Source organism: Botryllus schlosseri, chromosome 10 (genome assembly GCF_051294905.1).
Source record: "Botryllus schlosseri isolate E-star chromosome 10, Bs_hap1, whole genome shotgun sequence".
NCBI classification, from domain to species: Eukaryota; Metazoa; Chordata; class Ascidiacea; order Stolidobranchia; family Styelidae; genus Botryllus; species Botryllus schlosseri.
Window position 1 is genome coordinate 17,904,752 of NC_137245.1, and position 22,404 is coordinate 17,927,155.

At 40.1% G+C, this 22,404-nt stretch overlaps 2 protein-coding genes across 2 annotated transcripts in view; both read left to right on the forward strand.

The window, feature by feature from the left end:
* Window positions 1–22,404, forward strand: part of LOC145447919 (uncharacterized) — a 98,596-nt gene that overhangs the window by 16,336 nt on the left and 59,856 nt on the right. The window contains exons 8-9 of the mRNA XM_080326190.1: window positions 3,936–4,117; window positions 4,257–4,371. Of these exons, the coding sequence (XP_080182316.1) occupies window positions 3,936–4,117; window positions 4,257–4,371 (297 nt within the window). The remainder of the gene's footprint in view (window positions 1–3,935; window positions 4,118–4,256; window positions 4,372–22,404) is intronic.
* LOC145447920 (uncharacterized) lies at window positions 7,295–21,903 on the forward strand. The gene is made up of 8 exons (XM_080326191.1): window positions 7,295–9,037; window positions 9,096–9,227; window positions 15,062–15,200; window positions 16,104–16,225; window positions 17,671–17,825; window positions 19,235–19,352; window positions 19,421–19,542; window positions 20,684–21,903. Exons 1-8 carry the CDS (start codon window positions 7,528–7,530, stop codon window positions 20,903–20,905), a joined length of 2,520 nt encoding a protein of 839 aa, XP_080182317.1. The 5' UTR covers window positions 7,295–7,527; the 3' UTR covers window positions 20,906–21,903.

Consider the following 22,404-nt stretch of genomic DNA (forward strand, 5'->3'; position numbering starts at 1 on the left):
GATAATGCAATTCATCGTAAATAGCTTAGAATTCATTATAACTGATACTAATCCAATGTAAGTGTCGCACTGATCCCGAAAATCTAAACACTTAGCGACTTCTAAACTCTCAAAGTATTCGGCGGTAACATATAACGTTGCGCTAACACGCCTACATTTATTTTCGGTACTACAGAATTATACTTACCAATCAAGAACGTGGATATGGCGTCGTTTATAATTCGAGTTTGTAATTGTGAATTTCACGTCCACAGCATTTCATTTCGCGCCGTAAATCAGGAATACGATGTGTATTTGAAAACTGCGTTGTCATATTGCCGTCGCCATGTCTACTATTCTCTTTGATTAAGCAACGTATCGCGCAATCCAAGATTTCGAATCGGGAACATCGAATTTGTGAGTGATATTGATTGCCGGCACGACAGTAACTTAAATTTGAGGATTTTGAAAAGAGATGGTCCGAGCCAGACATGGGGTGATTACTTCATGAATGTAATCGATTGCGATTACGATTACTTCTGAATCACGCGATTACAATTACGATTACGACTACAGCAAAATCAGGAAGTAGTCGATTACGATTACGATTACATTGGAAAAGTAATCACGATTACTCACGATTACATTTATTTTGCAACGTAGTGGTTATATTGGAAGACAATACATGGATTGCGCTGGAAAGGCCAAATGATATAACAACTGTCTTTAAAAAAGATGGGACATGTCTTTGTTACGTCATAATGTACCCATTTTCCATTTCATAGAGCAGTGGCTCTTAACCTGGGGGTAATTACCCCCAAAGGGGTAATTTGCCATTTTTTGGGGTAATTCAAAGTGACGTTTTATATACTTTTAACGCTGCTCTGAAATATTTTAAAACTTAAATATGAATGTAGGCTGACATTTGCGAGCTTGTATATATTTCGTTTCACTTAACACACCTGCTGTGATATCATAGTAACTATTAGTGAATATAAATAACAGGGCCGAATGCAGTTGAGTATAGTGCTATGTAAGTCCAATTTCTTTTGCTGTAGTGCGGATCATATATTGTTGCGCATGCTGGCAAATTGAAACACAACAAGGGGCGTCTAAGTTTAGCTTTACACTTATAATGAAGTAACAATAAAGTAGAAATATAGTTGTTAGTATTGAGAAGTGTAATGGTCTATTCTAGTCAGTAAAATAAAGTCTGAAATCATCAAAATGCCTTCGAAGAAACGTGGGAAAGATTTTGGAACCTTAAGGTTTTCCTTCAAAATTAATAACCAATCTTTGTTATTATGGCATTGAACTTTCTCATTAAATTTCCTTCAACTTATTATTGCTGTGAAGTAGGATTTTCTGCAATGGTATCTATCAAAACGAAAAATGTTTGCGATTGGCGATTATGTGAGATGCTGTTTATCATCAGCCTTCCCGTTGACTTGGTATTTTTAACTGGCCTTTTATGGTACATTATGACGTAATATTTGTGCTGTTTTACAATTAATTGAGTGCCAGCGGTAATTTTTTTATTTTTTGAAAAGGGGTAATTGCGCCCCGTCATTTTCTTCTTGGGGGTAACGACATGAAAAAGGTTAAGGACCACTGTTATAGAGGACGGTTTATCGCACCCAATGATTTGCATTCTTGCCAGGTCCATAACTGCCGCACCCCCAATTCCCCAATAGGATGGGAAGCGTGGTTGGAGGGGACTCAAAAGTATTTCGTAAACCAACAGAAATTATAGCGTATTTTCGAGAGATTTCATTAACTTGGAATTTCTCTTTGAGCTTTGCGATTTAAATGTCTCTAGATAGGTTGATTTCGAAACGCATACGTCTCCCCCTCAAGAAATAAAGCATGCATAATAGGGATTTAGGTGCCAGTCAATACCGCTCCTCGACACATCAAAAGACATATGCAGTTTCGGCCAACATAAGACTCCACGAAGTGTGCTATTAAAGAAAGACACTGGCCAAAACTTAGGGTATGTGTCCATTGTTAATAGCCGCGCTTGGTGGGCGTGACTAACAGTCCATTCCTTCCAATCCGAGCCCACGATGCAAATGCCACTCGGGCACCCACAGAGCTTTAGACATGGCAATTTGTATGTGCGTCTCACGCAATTTTTTTTTAGCCTGCTATTTGGGCCACTACAATCAATATCTTTTGGCTATATAACAGGCCGGAGGTCATGAATTAACAACATACAATAAAGTAATTATTGCAAGATACCAGATGTTATAATTATGAATTACGCCCCCCCGCTCTTCAGGTAAATCTGACTATCGGGCGCTGAGATAGGATTAAAAATGCAATATAATGCAATTACCAATATTATTGACGAAATTAAATCTTCAATTTCAAAATTGACTACCCTATAGGGGCCCAAGACCAAAGTTTGGTTGGGGGAAGCTTTTGCTGTTTTGATCCTGATTCTAGCTACAACCCACGCTAACAAGGTGTATAAGCCGATGGCTATGCCGGCAGGTCCAACTGTTCAGTAAATAATTGTGAAATAGCGATTGGCGCCCGTTTTGAGTAGAATAATATGAGAATAACAGAAAGTGAACGTAAAATTCTGCCTTCAACTTAATGCAGATAATGTGCTGCAAGCTGACATTACGAGAAACGGCAAAACAACGGTCCAGTTATGATATATATCAGCAGCTGTTGATTTTAATGCTTCCTTGTGGAAACCGTCATGTATTATTTGACGAGCACAAAATTTTAAACCATTGTCTGCTGTACGTTCGTACCATATAGGCCTACTGCTCGCCAAGCAGCAACGGTGAAACTGCATTTATAACTATAGAATTAGAACTATTACATTCTATAGTTTAACTATGCATAATCATAACCAAACATCAATACAAAAGTTGCTATTTTAACTCAGGCAGAGAGGTAATTATGATTAATTATCCTGATGCGAGGTAGTGGCGTCTGAAATGTATTGATAAACCGATATACAGCATGGTGGGTTTTCTTACAACCACACTAATGTACATCGAATATCTATTTACTATGTGTGGACACTTCCTACGCAAAGACTAGCAAAGGTAATAGGCTATTTCTGACGTAATAATGAGCAGTGGCATTTGAACATCAGACGTTTGTGCTCTCAATAACTGGTATAATATCTCTTCCTTGTTCACAAGTGTTCACTGTTCAGTTTATGTCACAGTCCTTGTACGAATAAAAAGTAATCGTTATTTCACAGAGAAATCGATTAAATATGGGAAGTAGTCGATTACGATTACGATTACTTCGGGATTTTTTCGAATGTAATCGATTGCGATTACGATTATTTGAAAATGCTGTAATCGTCGTAATCGATTACGATTACTAATCGCGATTACCCCATGTCTGGTCCGAGCCAATGTTCCCTCTAAGCTGCGCACTCTGCGCACAGAAAATCTAAGTTGCGCACAACAAATCCGAAATGATGACCTTTTTTTAGTCGTTACGCACTGTTGTCCAAGGGTCTGCGCAGTGAGTTGGAGAGTGTGCGCAGACTCGTCAAAAATTGGAGGGAGCATTGGTCCGAGCCCATAAATCTGAAGATGGCATTGCCTTTACCTCTCAACTAAATGTTTATACTGCCACGGGAATAATTATTCTGGCCGTAATGAAAATTTACTAACAAGTCGCCGCAACATTGATCAATTCAGTAAAAAAAATATATATGTCGAAGAACCATATCTTATACCCAAAAGAGCCATAGGTTCCCGACCACTATAAGCTATCACTTCACTGAAATGTAGGGTTGGAATTAGCAATATGACGTCACGTGAAGTCAATAGGTGCACGTTCCCGTTCATACAGAACCATTCAAAAAGGTTCGCGTTCACACGAACCTGAACCTTTCAGGGGTTAACACCATCCCTAGCGAGTTGCCGTATGTTTACCATACAATTGAAATACGAGCATCATGATGTTTTCGTTTTCAGATATTGGAATGAGCGACGTTCCCCTATCGCTATTGAAATATACTTTACAAAGCAACTATACTTCCGCAATCGTGTTCCTACCGAAAGTCAACAAAGCTGTGAAATACGAAGTGACGGACATTTCTGGCACGCAAGCTGGCACGATATTGCAGAATGACATTGATGGTTCCAGTTTTCTACAGGTTATATGATATACCATAGTTCATTGGCTATCGGATTGACTTAAATTACCGATATAAAACTGTGGTCCGTTTTATTCATTGACTGACAATTGAACACTGAATATATCCCTACTTAATGATTCGTTTGTTCTATTGGTAGATTCACTTGGACAACCTTATGCCAAACGAAACTCATGAGTTCAACCTCAGCGTCACCGCCAGAAATCAAGATGGAGGGGTGGCATCTACTACGGTACCATTCAACATTAGTACAAGTAAGCATTAAGGATTGTCACCTTACAATCGTGAAACACTCCAATTCCGAACGCGGTATCAATTTATGCGCAATTGCGCAATCATCTCATCGAAATATTGTGTCGTCATGTTCTCGCAACGCGCTATTCGCAGATTTAAACGTACGGAGGTTTGAGTATAATTATTGACCTGGGATTACTAAGTAGGCGTACAGGTCCTTTGAAATCGAGTATAGGAGTCATTGAATATTACATTAGAGCTGAAATCTCACTCAAATTTCGTCATTACCATTCGGATTCAGAATACCTGAACCTTAGGATTGGAGATTTTTAACGATTGTTTATTTGCCTTTCCGTTTTTATAATTATCATTTACAACCCTAGTTACAAAATCGGATACAATTTCTCGTTAGCTCGATTTTTTAATTGTTTCTAGCTAATTTTGGGGCGCTGTTTCCGTAAATGTCATTATTTTTTCGCTATCGTCGATATAATTAACCCTCCAAGGGGTCAGGGTGGCGTGGGGTGGGGGGGGGGGGGGGGGGGGGTAGGGCTTAACTGCACTACATAATGGAAAGGGCAAATCTGATTTAGTATCATGTCACCATTGTTGAGCTGTGGATTTATTTTCCCATAGGTCTACTTATATCTGAAGTACTGAATTGATTCTAAAGCTCAGTTAACTCATATCCGCTGTAATGCTATCGTAATCTGCATCAAAATATCGAGTATCGCAAAAATATACATGCAAGCTATTTCTTTCTTTGTTCAATGGTCCAATACGCCAGTAGATGTTAAAATATCTGAGTTACTTCTTTTTCAGTGTGATAACTTGTCATTGCAAAATTGATTTAACATTGTTTCTATATAGAAGTCACACGTTGTAATGGACAATGCCAAATTCGCCAGATTTACTCTGCTATATTTGTGATTATTTCGTTGGTAGAAAATGCATTTCTGATAAATATATCGAAAGACACCAAGTAGTGGACTGGTTAGAGACCGCATAGTGGGATACTTAAAGACTACCAAAAATGGGTTTGGACCAGTGGTTCCCAACCTGGGGGGTACGCCCCCCTTGGAGGGGCGTGAAAGCTCTGAAGGGGGGCGCTAAGAAGCAGTCAACTGAAAAAAAAACTCGCGCTTTACGCAATATACCTCCAATTCACGCGTGTTTCTCTATATATAAACCGAATTTCATATTTTGTAATTCTCTCATCAACAGCAATAACCTTCCATGCCATGGGGTTGCTAGCATCCCGGTTGGATTTTGTGATATGACAATAAAAGGGCTCGAAATTTTTCACTATCCTTAAGGTGGGCGACTGGGCGTGTCTAAAAATAGGTTGGAAACCACTGGTTTAGACTCCAGACGTAACATGTGGCAGCTGTCGATATCATCTTGAAGTCCGGTTGAGGATCTTATGTCACTATGATGGCAGGGGGGTAATGTCCTTTGCCATTCGAATAGTTCGGAAAGAGACAAAAATAATGATGAAAAGGGGTCAAAATCATTCACTTGCTCGTAACAGCGAGTCTTGCCAATGCGAATCCACCACAAAACGTGGGGTCATATTGATGGTAACTAAAGTTACTAGAACATTTTGATCCAGTTTGTACGTCTTATATTTTCCTTTCCATTGTAGTTGGAACTTCATGCTGGATGGAAAAACTCCACAATACTCAATACCTCTCAGATTGACGAGGGGTGCACTGAAGTAGGAAATTAGGAACTGATTTAGTGCGTCATTTACAGCAAAACTACCCAAACGTCACATTTAAACCAACCGAACGTGGTGGTTGCAAAACAGCTGCATATAGGAAGAGACACACGTATATTTATCTCTTTATTATGATAAGTTAATGACCTTCGCTATTGCTAATATCTGAATGGTTTGTTTACAAGCCATATCGACCAGATAGTCACTCATTAGATCTCAGATATAAATGTAAATTTAGAGTTAAGTCTGGTATTTAGCACTGAGTGCAGCAAAATAAATTTCGTCAAGATTGAACCCCTGATCGCAAAGGTATCGCATTTCCAAAATTACAATTTTGTGCTCAGGCAACCATTAAATTCGATTACTTTCAGATTGCATGCGACGGCAACGTCTATAAAACAGCGTAGCTATGTTGTTGGGATCAATTAATTGCAGGTAATAACAAAATAGAAGAAGCCCTCGATGCTGAATTAAAAACCTAACCATAATCAAATGGCGTCATGGGTCAAAATCAGGTTTGGCACTTAACACTTTTCAAAATCAGTCATGCTTAACATTAATTTCAAATAACTACAGCGCAATTTTGTCTTGACGAAAATTGAAAAGCAACATATCATACGAAAGCTGACTTCGACACCTGCATTTTTTAGTAATTAATATTTGATTCCTATATAGTTGGTATGTCTCACTTTACACAAACAACTCTGAAACTAGGTATTTTTCGGTAAAGATAAGGGGGTGATTAATTGAAAAGTATCGAGGATGTGAATTTTTTTAAATTTTTTCACTTAGCGCTCCCTAGAATATAAAGTTACATCAATAAATCGAGCCGAACAAAAATGCTGTCGAAGCTTTACAGTAAAAATTGAAGAGTGAAATATATGCACGATATTATTATGTTTTTCTCCCATGCTGAAACAGTGTGTTGGTAGCCGGCCGCGACGCGAACGCAAATACAACCATCTCATATGAAACGATGTTGTTAGAGGATTCCGTATTAAAAAACGTCTACAATTATTAAAATTTCAAATTTGTATATTCTGTATAAAATAAGAACCCACCATAATTTATTACATCTAATCACGTTTTGCGTATTTTTACAGCACTGATGACATGCAACGAAACAGGTATCAACGAGATATGTTACAAAGATATCGACGGTGACTCGTTTCCTGATTGTGACTTCGGATTCACCAAAAATGAAACGATGATTTGCACTTAAAGAAAACGCTCTTCTTCTACATGCGGTACAAACGCCACCTGCTCGGAATTGGATTCCAACCAATACCCAGGATTTCTCTGTACTTGCGATTTCGGATTTTCAGGCAATGGTAATGAATGCAATGACACTGACGAATGTGACTTAGGAACGCATGATTGTACTCAAAATTCAACTTGCCATAACACATTTGGAAGTTACGAATGCTATTGCGATTTTGGATTTGTAATCAATGGAATGGAATGTTATTACATCAACCCATGCTCACTGGGAACGTACAATTGTCCTCAAAATTCAAGTTGCTACAGCACATTCGGAAGCTACGAATGCTATTGTGATTCCGGATTTGCAAAGAATGGAACAAAATGTGAGGATATTGACGAATGTACACGGAAAACGCACAATTGTCCTCAAAATTCAACTTGCAACAACACATTTGGAAGTTACCAATGCTTTTGCGATGCCGGATTTGAACGGAATGGAACAGAATGCGGTGATATTGACGAATGCATAAGAGAAACGTATATTTGTCCCCAAAATTCAACTTGCAACAACACATTTGGAAGTTACGGATGCGATTGTGAATCTGGATTTGAAAAGAATGGAACAAAATGTGTTGATATTGACGAATGCATTCTGAAAACGTACAATTGTCCTCAAAATTCAACTTGCCACAACACATTTGGAAGTTACGAATGCGATTGCGATTCAGGGTTTGAGAAGAATGGAACAAAATGTGAGGATATTGACGAATGCACATTGAAAACGTACAATTGTCCTCAAAATTCAACTTGCCACAACACATTGGGAAGTTATGAATGCGATTGCGCTTACGGATTTCGAAAGAATGGAACAAAATGTAACGACATCAACCCATGCTCACTGGGAACATACAATTGTCCTCGAAATTCAACTTGCAACAACACATTTGGAAGTTACCAATGCTTTTGCGATGCCGGATTTGAACGGAATGGAACAGAATGCGGTGACATTGACGAATGCATAAGAGAAACGTATATTTGTCCCCAAAATTCAACTTGCAACAACACATTTGGAAGTTACGGATGCGATTGTGAATCTGGATTTGAAAAGAATGGAACAAAATGTGTTGATATTGACGAATGCATTCTGAAAACGTACAATTGTCCTCAAAATTCAACTTGCCACAACACATTTGGAAGTTACGAATGCGATTGCGATTCAGGGTTTGAGAAGAATGGAACAAAATGTGAGGATATTGACGAATGCACATTGAAAACGTACAATTGTCCTCGAAATTCAACTTGCCACAACACATTGGGAAGTTATGAATGCGATTGCGCTTACGGATTTCGAAAGAATGGAACAAAATGTAACGACATCAACCCATGCTCACTGGGAACATACAATTGTCCTCAAAATTCAACTTGCCACAACACATTTGGAAGTTACGAATGCGATTGTGATTCCGGATTTGAGAAGAATGGAGCACACTGTCTTGACATCAATGAATGCAAAGCCGGGACATACGAATGTCATAACAATTCCTCATGTGATAATACAGAAGGAAGCTACATATGTATTTGTGACATAGGATATATTGGCAACCAAACGCAATGTTCCGAGAATCCGTTCCGATGCCATACATCACTTCTCGATTCAACTACTTTACAAGTGGCGACTAATTGGATTACTGGTGCTACTATAAGAATTGATCTTGCCAATTCGTCCACCGTCCTGTCTACACTGGCATGCCAAGATATAGATGGTGAGTTATCACACTCGTATGCCATTCGTTGTCAATTAACGCCTAATTGTTCTTTCAGGTGATTTAATATCAATGCCCATATCCGATCAGGCAACAATATTTAACGATCTACCTCCCGGGAACTCCTACTTCCTCGAAGCCATCAGGGATGATACAGCAGAGGTCCTGTGCGAGGAGTCGAATTCAACAGGTTGGTTACATCATAGTGCACTGATACGGACATGTGTAGCCATCAGTGGTGTCCGCGGAATGGATGTTTGATGGAAGTCACGCATACGTCGTGATGTAAACCAAAGAAAATATGTCATGCAATTATAAATCGGGTGCCTAATGAAGCTAATGAAAAGCTAATGGAGCTAATGAAGAGCTAATTAGGCTCCCTGGCGGGAGCAGACCTTTTAACGTGGCCCATGCATTTCAAAGGGGAGTTTGGACTTTGAAAATTTTCAAGCTCGCCTATACTTTAATGTGGGTGACAAAACTGCCGCAACTTTTCCGCGCGTCGCCTACCCCAAAACACTCGGACTTATGTCAAACCGCTTATACTTGCTCGGATCGGTCCCAGATTTCGTGTGAGCCTAGTCGTGGGGGGTGTTTGGGCAAGAAATTTCCCGAATTTTTTTTCGGACTTTGCACTTTTCTATTTCGTCCCCATGTTAAAGGATAGGGAAGTTAGACTTGGTCGTTTTTTAGAAAAAAATAATTTTCAATTTTTTTTTCGATTTCCACTTTTCTGGTATCGTTCGACGCAGCGGACGCAGTAGAACACGCCGGTACCCTCGGCATGGCTCTAGGACAGGGGTGGGCAAACTTTTGAGCTCGCGGGCCGCATTCAACATCTGAATTAATTCGCGGGCCACACTTATGAAATTGGGATTATAAACCAAAACGCAATATTGGTACTTGATTATATAGTGATGACATGGAGATATGCTTAGTTAAAACAAAGCAAATATTGCTTTGATGATATCGTACACGTGTCAGAAACAGTGGCGAGATTTCATAGGCTGGTCGACCTCAATAACTAATTTGTCAAAACTATAGAGACGAAAGTCGGTTGTCCCAATTCTTAGAACAGGATTGAAATTTGAATCTGTGAGCATCAATCTGTTCATATAATTACTTATTCCACTTTTGGTACAGTTCAGGACACACAAGGCTGACAGCATCATATCAATGTTAGCTTCAAACACGCTTCTACTATGTGCAGATGAAATATAAATACTCTAATTCTACGCACACAGAGAACGAAGACACGTGCGAATCGTTTTTAAAAGCACATCACTGAAATAATGAATACTGGAGTGACCATCAATCTGAAATCACACTCGTGATCCGAATTTTTTCAATCTTGCTTAGGATTTCCGTGATGTTTAGCAGCTGAAACCTTTCAAACTGCGTGGGCCTTAAGATCGCGGCTGTCGCGCCAGAAATTGAACATAAAAAATATATACATAAGAACAGTGGTTCTCAAACTTTTTAGGACACGCCCCCTTACGATGGTGCAAGATTTCGCGCCCCCCTTATCGTCAAATCACAAAACGCAACCAGGAACGCAACCAGACTGCTAGCAGACGGATAGTTTGATGGCATGGAAGGTTACGACTGTGGATGAGAAATTTTCAGACTAACATTCTAAGAGAAATTCAGAATAAATACAGAGCAATAAAGAGGAACTGTATGTAAATCGCGCGGAGCGCGAAAAAAAAGAGTTGAGGTCAGCTTCGCCCCTCCATTCAGAGGCTTTCGCGCCCCAATGGGGGCATTGTCCTCAGTTTGACAACTACTGCCTTGGAATTATCATGGTGATATATATACTAAAAAAAAGTTTAATCAAGTCTCTGCATTAATTCGATTTTAGTACACATTTTATCAATAACTTTCTTTATGGTTTTTACTCTCGTGGGCCGCACAGAACATCGTTGCGATGCGGCCCGCGGGCCGTAGTTTGCCGACCCCTGCTCTAGGAGGTCGCAGAAAGATTTCAGATTTTTATCCTCGTTCTGTTATCAGGAGCTCGAATCGACTATCCGCTTAGCTCTACGACGCACAGGAGCCGAGATACGACGTTTCGTGTTATAGATCGGCTCCTGTTAGGCCCAGCCCCAAGCTCGACCCCTCGCTGGAAGCGCCGCAAAGAGACAAAGCCGGAGAAAAAAAAAATCCGGATCGAGATATCCGGAGCCGAGATATGTCCGATCAAAGGGCCCAAAAAAGCGACCTTCGATCGGCTCTGGAGGCCATACCCTTTGTCCGATCCGGATAATTCTTTCACAGAGCGTCTTGAAACATGGAGAGAAACACGACTAGGGGTGCTTGGAGGGGAAAAAAAGATTTTCGTACTTCAACTTTTTTTTCAATTTCAATTTCAATTTCTAAAAATTTTCTTGGCCAAATACCCCCCACGACTAAGCTCACGCGAAATCTGGAACCGATCCGAGCAAGTATAGGCGGTTTGCCATAGGGACGCGTGTTTTGGGGTAGGCGACGCGCGGCAAAGTTGCGGCAGTTATGTCGCCCACGTTAAAGTATAGGCGAGCTCAAAAATTTTCAAAGTTCAAACTCCCCTTTGAAATGCATGGGCCGTGTTAAAAGGTCTGCTCCCGCCAGGCGGGTCGAAAGGCCCCCGTGCTACAGCATAGTTATTAGCTTCATTAGCTTTTAGCTTCATCAGCTTTTCATTCGCTTACTTTTCATTAGCTTACTTTTTCATTAGCTTAATCAGCTTTTCATTAGCTCAATTAGCTTTTCATTAGCTTCATTAGCTTTTCATTAGCTCAATTAGCTTTTCATTAGCTTCATTAGCTTTTAATTAGCTTAATTAGCTTTTCATTAGCTTAATTAGCTTTTGATTAGCTTAATTAGCTTTTCATTAGCTTGCATGTACAAAATAAAAGCACCCTTATAAATCTCACTCTAAGAGAGTTATGAGCACGTCCTGCCCATTTTCATAACGCACCTGGTGTCCACTGTCCAGATGTTACTATTTTCCACAAATTGAAACCTAGCAATCACCGGGTAATTCGCCTCTTGGTATCATATACATTTGTGTCATGATACACGAGATGAATCCAACAGAGTCTCGTTAAAAATTGATGTGCGATTGCGAACCGGTATTACGTGACTATGGTTATCGAACCAGCATCGTAGCCTACATATGACCAATGACCATATCTTATAGCCATAGGCGCCGACTTTTATTTTTTTACGAGGTGGCGAAGTGTTGTGACGTCATAATTCTTCCTTATCGAAGACGTCATCATCGCACTAAAACGCGCTTTACTACAAGCCGCTGGTGTACGTGCAGCGTTAAACCATTTGCGTGACGTTTTAATATCGGCCCTGCAGCCTGCACTCATTAATACCAAACCATGCAATCGAGTTATTAAATGGAATCTTAAAATGGTACTATCATTCGAAAGTGTAGCTGCAGCCGGCGCTACCAGTCCGTCCGACGGAATGCATCGAACAAAAAACAGAATTTACGTCACTGAGAATCTGGAATTGCATCAACGTTATTCTCGCGCAACGCGCCGTGTGAGTAGCGAAATACACTACGCACTGGCGCCAAGTAACGTACGACAACTCTCTTATATTTCAAGCAGACAATAATGATGATTACAAACGCGAAATCGCGCAGCCAATCAGTAATTGTCTCTTGCGGTTTCTTGCTTCGCATTGACCAACTCGCATCGCGGCAATTATTTGCTGATTAAAAGAGCGATTAGGGCGGCATTGGTGCATTTCTCGATTTACGTTCGCGAAGCATTTCGGGAGTACGTACATCGGTCAATTCGTAAATTCAATTTGCATGTCGACGGCCGCCAACTCATACCAATTGAATTACGTGTAGACGGCCGCACAAATTTCCTTCTACGGCCGCAGGTTAGCCACCCCTGGGTTAGAATTAATTCCACACTTCCGGCCGCATGCCGCGATCTTATCAATAGAAATCCACTGTCTACCTAATGCCTAATAGTTTATTATTCGATATTGTTGTTCTCGATACGAGTACAGTACATCCAGCAATCAAGTTTACCGGAATGTAGAAGGTTCCCTGTTCAAACGAACCGAATAAAATCAAAATTTGTGCCACCCAGAATCTTGTGATGCATCAATATTTGACAATGGCATAGCATGGCTACTGCACGTTAATAATAAAAGGAACACTGAAAAATGACTTTGTGCGACAATTTCGGAGTACGAATGTATCAAGTAGATAACAAGAAATATGGATGATGGGAAATGAGAAAGCGTGTATTCTATAATCAGTATCACCGCGAATGGGTTTTGAGTCTGACACCGTATTGAGTAGCTTTCGTTGCGACAATTGTTTACTCATTATATCGGTATTTGAGCTGTATTGCTACATTTCCCGAATAATGTCACTGGCAAAGCCTTGTTAGAGAAACGAATATGCGCAGAAATGAACTCCAATTTGCAGGCACACGCCAACACACCCTCCAATTTCGCGCTACGATTACCAAGACTATCACGAAGCTAGCTAGCTCACGAATGGTTTTGTAAACGAATATGGGCGCACATAATTTAGATTGCAGAAAAGCAGAACGTATATTTGGGAGCCTGATCGGGAGAGGGGATCTAGGATGGTGCTTCTCAGCACATGCTAGGCGCGTAGCCAGTCGAAAAATTAACGGGATTTAGATTTTATAGCATCAATTCAATTCGGGTCAAGTACATGGCGATCATGCAATCTCCGCGTATTGACGATTTTAGACGTATGATAAGCTTGCCAAAGAGTCGGGGAGTGCGATCAATTAGCGAGTCCCTGATCTCTGGTGAACAATTAAATACGCGCGAGTATTACGCAGTCTCGGCGACAGTTTTCGCAAATCAAAATGTCCGAACTGATGAACACCGATTTCAAACCATTGTCGTCTTTCAGAACTCAAGCCATGATACACATCATCTGATCGTTACGTTCAAGTATTAGCGGGAATCAATTACGCACGTTTAAGTCTGTTTGCAGCGATTCGATGTTATTCAGTTTCGCGATGTCGCTTTTTAATCAATATGACATAAAACAAACACTAATTAGCGTAAACTCGACCGCATTGCCTCCAAACCTGCGAGAGATTGGAGCCAAAGCATGCTATGCCCGAGACGCGATAGTTAGGTCAGCAATAATATCTTTCACACCAGGCCGAAGCCGCCAATGCAGATGCGATTGCGCAGGCAAGCGATGATATAGTGTGAAGTGCGCCTATTGCAGATGTGATTGTTCAAGTTCAAGCCTTCGGAACCAGGCTTGTTCGAGACGCGATAAACCAGGCTAGCGACAATTGCCATGCGCACGGGAATGAATGACCTAATTTCGTGACCATCTCAGCGGGAGATCCTCACAGACTCTTCTCGCTAATTGACAATACGTTTCTCGCAAATCAGCCGCGCGTAACACTGATAACAAAGTTGTTGAATTGCAACTGAATATTAGAGTTAGAATGATCATTTCAAAATGACGGGGTTTCGCGTTTCAAATAGGGAAGTTCGACCACCGTGGCTACGCGCCTGGCACACGCGCGTATTGAGATCGAAGACGTCTCTAACGAGGTCGCATCGATTCGCCTGATTACTAATTATTGGTCGCAAATCACTTGGCCGTTTGAGCATTTTGTACGAGGTGGCCGCCACCTCGTAAATATGGTCACGAGGTGGCTGCGCCACCTCGTAACCTCGTAAGTCGGCGCCTATGAGTTATAGCACTATGGAAAAGATAGGCTGAAAATAGCCGTTTGTGTCTAATATAGCCACTGTTACGAGTTCGCCAGTTTCGTTAAATCGATCATTTCATTCACGACTCCTCAACTATATATATACGGACACTACCGTTCAACCAATCCGTGCAGTTTGCTATAACTCTTACCATAGCTTACCTAGCCAGGGTCGTTTGTTTATTATGGTGTCACCACTAATCGGGTTATTGTTAATAAAGGCCTACCGTTAGTACATTGGTCTGGCTCATCACAAAGCGCATAGTGATATGCATTCATTTCAACGCACCAGGTGAAGTTTCTCCGCCAGATCCGTCTCAAATGCTTGCTAGCAATTCATCCATTGGCATTCGTTGGAATAAAGAATACACCGGAATCGCATTTTCAATTGCATTCACTGGAACTGAGTACAATATTTCACATGAATACAAGTGAGATTAATTATAAGTTCTACTTATATTATATCGATACATTTATAGTGGAATTTAGAATCCAATGTTTTTGTGAAAAACTGCCGATGCGATATTTTCCCTATATTCACAGAACAGACAGCCAATGTCAATTTGCATCATTTTACTTCAAGATAAACTCACGGGGTATGGATGAGTGGTAATGGCAGTGATAAGTGTCATTTTTGACGTTAACGCAAAGACTTGTCCACGTGGGCTATTTCTTATCCTATCCCTGTCATATATATAGTTTGGAGGGCAATGAAGGCATATTGTACATTCTATGTGGGTGATCAAATGAAGCTATCACACTTATAGTTAGTCCACTTTTATCACTTACTCCGATAGATTAGTTTTGAGATTTATGCATTCGGTTAACTGATATATTACACTACTACTATGCGAACAATCGCCATATAAGCGAAACTCGTGAAATATTAATTTGAAAATGACATACTTATTTGTTATGCCATCGTTATAGTGATTCCGCGAAACTTTTCAAGATGAATCAGTCCAATTTTGAATGTTTTCACACGAGGTCAACTAATATAGTAAGTCTGCGACGCCACGTTACAGTCTACATTTTCGAAGTGATTTCTCGTGAACTATTGAAGCATTTCTCATCCTAATTAGACCCGAAGTAGTAACAAATATTTATTGTCTGCCTTGAGTTCCAATTCATTCATTAAACGCATAATTGCGTTACGCCCATCTGTGCTATTTATTCGTTTGAAAGATTTTCAGTCTCCCTACTTTATATCATGTAATACGTCTGTGGTTCGTGATAGGAACTTGAATTGATTGTAACGGTACACGTCATCTAATGGCATAATTTACAAGACGGTTGTCTCGATGCTATGTTATTGTTATTCCATTTAATGACAGCACCACAGGGACTAGTTACAACGTGACTGACTTGGATTATGGACGGTCGCATCAATTTTGCATTCGGATTCTGTATTGCGTGGCACCTCCAGGAAATTTCATATGCAAAACAGTATATACACGTGAGTGACAAATCTAGAATTGGTAACTTTTCTATTAGATTATATTTTTAATGTGGTTCATAAATATCACTTTATTAATATTTTCATCATTTCAAAACACCACAAAACTGCGATACACTGAAAAGATAGGAAAGTGTCGAAACGACTTGGAGTAGTCTTTGACATCAGACACCCACCTTGGCTTAGGCGAAGTAGAGAAGGGGCATGCTGCATGCACACTGAATGAAAAGTGAATCAGAGAATTTAAAAGGCAAGCGACAAAATGAGGTGACATGTGGGGGAAGGCGAGATCAATATGTTAGGTCGTGGTCCAGTAATCCTGCTAGTATTCATTTAGAAGAAATTGCTTGTATTTCGACTTGAATGCGGACAATTGCTTTTTGTGTTGATTGATCAGAGAGAATCAGACATGGTGGTGCATGTATGACAGTCGTTCTCAAGCTGGGGGGCGTGAAAGCATCTGAACGGGGCTCGACGCTCCAGTGAACTGAATTCTTTTCCGCGCTCGGCCCGATTCACATCCGTTTTATGGTTATTGCTCGGTGTATAGTCTGAATTTCGTATTGGAGAATTCTCTCATCAACAGTCATAACCTTCCATACCATCAAACTATATGTAAGGACTGCTAACTTCATGGTTTCATGGGGCACGAAATATTCACTGTCATAAAGGGGGGCGTGTTTTTTAAATCTCTGACCAGTACCGATCGAGGCTTGTTGCATCAATAGCAAAAAACATTCAAGTTTCCAACCAAGGCTTCATCAAACTTGATCACGCATTTGTAGAGATGTTATCCCAATCTTTCCCCAATCTTCGCCAAATTTACTTGGGCCAGAAACTTTTCGCACCCTAATGTTCATCAAATGCAATCTAACAGTTTCCGAGCAAGTGAAAATGTAAATGCGAACCAAATTATTGTAATTCTTAGTTATCAGGCGGTTCTTTCATTTTGCATTTATTTTAATTTTACGCATCTTATCGGTATCATCCTTATCGCTGACGCCTTACCAATTACATTTCATTATCCTGACTCAGCTCTGGATCGAGTAGCCTAATCGTTTGATTACATTTCATTCACTGTCCTGTAGCCTATTCCCTGTTAGTCGCTCAAACCTGTGGTTCTTAACAGTTGCTTGAAACATTTTTCTGTGCTTGTAGTTTTCAGTAATCATGATTAGGAATAGTTCGAATACGTTCGAGTTTTTTTTTTAATTATAGGGTATTCTACATATCAGGGATGAAACATGAATAGCTTGAGATTGTTGCTAATTACGTCGCTACGGTTGTAAAAGAACACCTCTTTACTGAATAAATTACCTGTTTAAAAGTAATTGTAATTGTAATTATAATTGTAATTAATTACATATTTAACAGTAATTGTAATTGTAATTGTATTCCGCTATTGTTGAGTACGTGCGTTCAGTGACTTTATACTATGTGTTCAGTACCTTCAAAACTCAACGATGTTGAAATTTCGGTATTTTCCAATTCGCTGACCGCACGGTGGTCGCCAGCCAGAGGATCGAGAAAGTACGTTGCCTTTCTCGACCTGGTCAATAGCAGAAGAAAACGATCCGTACGAAATTTTCCAGTGCATGAGGTAGGGTGAGAGGCAAGTTTATCGATATCTAAATGAATAGGTGACATTATTTGATAGTATAATTCGAGATTGAATTGTATCGTTCCGATATCAATGTGTACACTATAGGGATGATGCAAACGCGAGGTTCATGTTCACGTTCTGTGTGTGAACCTCAGAAATTTAGAGGTTCAAGTTCACAAACGAACCTTGGTATGTTCTGCACTGAGAACCTTTTTTCATATATTACAATTTTCACGTCAATTTAACATCTTAGGTTGAAATTTATTGCATTTCAACTGCGGGACACTCTATGCATGGCGCGGGCAACATAAAAAATCCACACTTAACCAGCATGCACCGTGACAATCTCAAAAATTTTGCCCGTTTTGTTACAAAAGTTTGCTGGAAATATCCAGCTTTCTGTTTGTGAATATTTAGTGACTCTTTGCTGTAAGCTTGACCCGAAATCACACAACATCAAGAGCGAAATACGCTACATGTAGGTAGTCAACGAATGTTGCTTATTCAACCAGCCAATGAAATTAATATCGTTGTCTGATGTAAAAAAATCTAGCAAGCGTACGGGGTCCGCATCTCCATTTCAGATGTATATTGCATCATAAAAACCAAATCCGTGCGATTAAGGTGTTGGCTACTGCTGTATAATTTGTCTATAGGGTAAAACCCGTTTTACACCCTGCTCAATATCAAGGTATAGCAACACCTAGACGCCGAATACATTGTCCGGTCTGGCGCAGACCGTTAAGGCGTAGAGGACGCTTATATTCCCTTGCAGGTCCTCGTCGAAATTGTTGGCAAAGCGACGAAAGATATTGATTTTATGGGATTATTATCAATGTTACCTCTAAGCTGCGCACGTGCGCAATTGTGCAGCGCTGACACGGTATCTGCGCACAGAAAATTCAACTTGCACACAAAAAATCCGAAGTGATGATCTTTTTTAACTTGTTACGCACTGTTGTCCAAGGGGCTACTCAGTGAGTTGGTGAGTGGACGCAGACACGTCAAAAAATTAGAGGGAACAATTATTACATCATTTGATTGCTCCAGTTAATACATTTAGCGACGCTTAAAAAGTCAGTATGTACTTCAGCATTGTGGCATTGTGTGACCCGAGTCGTCGCTAGGTTTCGTGTGCACTAATATATCACTTTGCTGAAATGTAGGGTTGGAATTAGCAATATGACGCCACGTGACGCCATGAGGTTCCCGTTCGAGTTGACACAGAACCTTCCAAAAGGGTTCGCGTTCACACGAGCCTAAAACATTTAGAGGTTCACACCATCCCTAGTGTGCAGTGCTCTACCATTATGTATTACTGGTTTCTCGTACCCTAAAGCATCAAATGTCATATCCGAATCGATTGAAATTGGGAGCAAGTAAACTGAACAAATTACTCACGACAGGAGACGAATGGAACAAGTCTTATTTTTGATTCTCTGGAGCCCGGTACAACCTATCGAATTTCGCTCGCTGCGGCAAACAATGGTGGGACCGGTACCTTCATCGAACGAACCGTAACAAGTGAGTTGAGATATGAATTGTCCAAGATTTAAAACTCGTTGGGATTCATAACGAAACTCTTTTGACAGCTTCCGAGTCACAACCGTCTCCACCACCACCCCCTGATCCTCCCGTGTGGGCGTGGGTAGTGATTGGGGTTGTTTCGCTCCTGGTATCAGTAATTGGGATCGTAATTGCGCGCTATTATACGGTGAGTTCAGTGTTTTTGAGCCACAGAACACATGATGAAATGTCATGCTGGACAGTATCAGAGGAAAATATACCACATCATTATTTCTGCATGTGGTATATTGGCCGGTTAGAATACGACTTTAATTTTGACATGACATCTCGAAGGATGTAATGTTACACATTGAGAGTCAGAAGTTTTATTTGCTATCTTAATGTTGGTAAAACACTAATTCTAAAGCGAGATTGGGCTTGGATTTTGGAATTATGCAATTTATCATATTAAAATCGAGGATTTTGCGCCACTATAAAATGAATATTTGTATACGTGGACAATGGACATTGGGATTGTGGTTATTCGAAGTGATGGTAAGAAGTACACTAAAATTCCGTAAGATGCGTAATTCGTTATGGTCAAATTTTAGGATCAGGCTGATCATCATGAGTGCGGACACACCGAGTTAATATCAGAAAAGCTGGTCAAAGTAGTCCAGTTAGTTACTCACGTATATGTGATTGCTCGAGTAGGCCTAATAGTAACCCCCTGAGTGTATACTCAATTAGAAGTAGAAGAAGCTATTTCCTAGCAATCACTAAACTGCTTCGAATTGAGGTAAAATGAAGTAGGTACGTGAGTATATATAATAGTTTAAAAAGAAATTGATCCCGTCATCCCCGAGATGACTGCTTTCGAAATTATTGCCACAGAATGCATCTTTGCGAACAAGGCAAAATGACGACACCAGGGTTCACTTTCAAAAACGTACTCAGTCACTGAGAGACAGTGGTGACTTTTTCGCCCAGATATTATGACAGGTTCACACATGAAAGCGGTATAAACTGACCCAAAACTTCCTTTACAAAATTCAGACGTCTGTAAGTAAGTAGGTTTGCCTTATTAACGGTTAAGTAAGTGGAAATAGTCTAACAACGTATCCAATTGAGTAAGTAAGTAGACAAAACATACGTGACTGAGTATTCCGAATAAGTTCAAGTATTTCATGACTTCCTGTAATTAGTGCTCATCATAAGTTTCCGACACCGAATATACATCGTGTACTACGTCCTGCAGTAAGATCCTGATTTTGATAGCTATTTGCCTTGCCTTCAGTACGAAATATTCAGTTTAATTTAGCTAGCCCGATTTGATCTTTTACTGACAGAAACGTTGGTACGCCCGGCTTAATGTGACAGCAAAAGAGCGATTGAAGTTATCGCGCTGTTTTACGTGCTGGCGGGCCGTGTTATGGATTCAGGAATCAGGAGAAGAAACGAAACGAGAATTGCCATCGGAAGTCGACGATTACAAATCGGGATGTTGCGCGTGGGTCACGCGAGACAATCACACAGACTCACAGCATAAATCAACTACAACGGCCGTTTAGCGAACTTGGTTCGTAAACCGATGAAGTCGAAGACACTTAAAATTAATGTTCGTGACGGAAATGCATAAATAATACTATATATATAGTATGGACATATTGGTTCATTATTTTGACGTCGAGTAAATGTTCCACCGCTTTTTGGTCGTGTAGGCTATTATTGCTGCCATTCAATAGGCAGAAATTTCAAAATACGACCTCAATATAGTAGTTCAGGGCTTCACTAGCCTCATACTGAGATTGCCGATTGCAGATTCCAAATTGTCAAAAGTACTTTCGCCCACCTTTATAAAATATTAGGTTGACTCTATCCACTTGGTCATTATACATCGCCCCGTATGGACTGGGAGGTCCCATAAGCGATCAGCACATAATAAACTCCAGCATAGAATATTGATCCAATATGTTCCAATCATGATTTTTATTAGATCCAAATGCTGCGTTTTCAATTTTCAGAAACGTCCGATTCAACTTCGGCAACATCGGTCTTAAAATCTGACTGACGCAATAGATTTAATTTCTGGAAATTGAACTGGCTATAATTATGCAAATTTTTGCTATTTATTTACACTATTTTGTATAGATCGAATCACGAGGTCAATTCGTCTGTCTAGCCACAATCCAAATTGGAATTTACGTTCCCAGTCTCAAAATGTTTTGTTTGTTCCGAAACGGTCAAATCATCGAACTATATGACGATAAAACCTTTCTTCACCTGCTCCCGTTTTCTGCAACAATCCTCAAGTTTTTATCAGAATATGTAATCATCGTATGTTTGCCAACATAACCATAAAAAGTGATATATTCAAACGAGCATTCCAACTACAAGAACTTTCTGTCATTTTAACGCGTGTATTGCGTTTTTTTAAATATATGAATGACGATTTATATGCATTACTATATAGTATTTGTATACAAAACTTAATCATGTAACGTCAGCATATTGCAATGTATGGTGCTCAAGAACTTTTGATATCCTCTAAAATATAAATAGCTGAATTTACTGCGAGTGTTGTCATGTCGATTTTGTACATCGTTAATATAATATATCAGGAATTCAGGATTCTAGCCTACTTAATAATAATAGTGTAGATAGCAAAGCAATGCAGTCAGAGTATTTGTCATCACTCCCCCCGTCATTCTTGACCGATACTAACCATGGGAACACACACGCTAATTTGCAGCGGTATGTTGGCCAAAACTTCACGTGTTCATGTATCCAGACGTTGAAGGGATTGGCTTCTCTGATACGCCCTTACTCACTCGTTGCACACCCATAGACTATATCCCCCCAACAGTTTTTGACGGTATTTTCCGGAGAAACCAATCGGACAAATATTATCATGAATAGGAGACCCATTCGCATCCATGGTCAACCACTAGAGGCATGCAATTCCAGTCATTCTTGTGATCTCACAGTGTTCTCACTTATCAGAAAACTATAGTGATTTAAGCCTGTATCAGCAGTACATCATATCATCGATTAGTCGAAAGCTATTCAT

Excerpts from the sequence above, each read along its gene's own strand:
- LOC145447920 (XM_080326191.1), top strand. The coding sequence starts at position 7,528 with ATGGAATGTTATTACATCAACCCATGCTCACTGGGAACGTACAATTGT. Across the intron at positions 15,201-16,103 it reads AATATTTCACATGAATACAA|CACCACAGGGACTAGTTACA; the intron begins GTGAGATTAATT and ends ATTTAATGACAG. Across the intron at positions 19,543-20,683 it reads TAATTGCGCGCTATTATACG|AAACGTTGGTACGCCCGGCT; the intron begins GTGAGTTCAGTG and ends TTTTACTGACAG.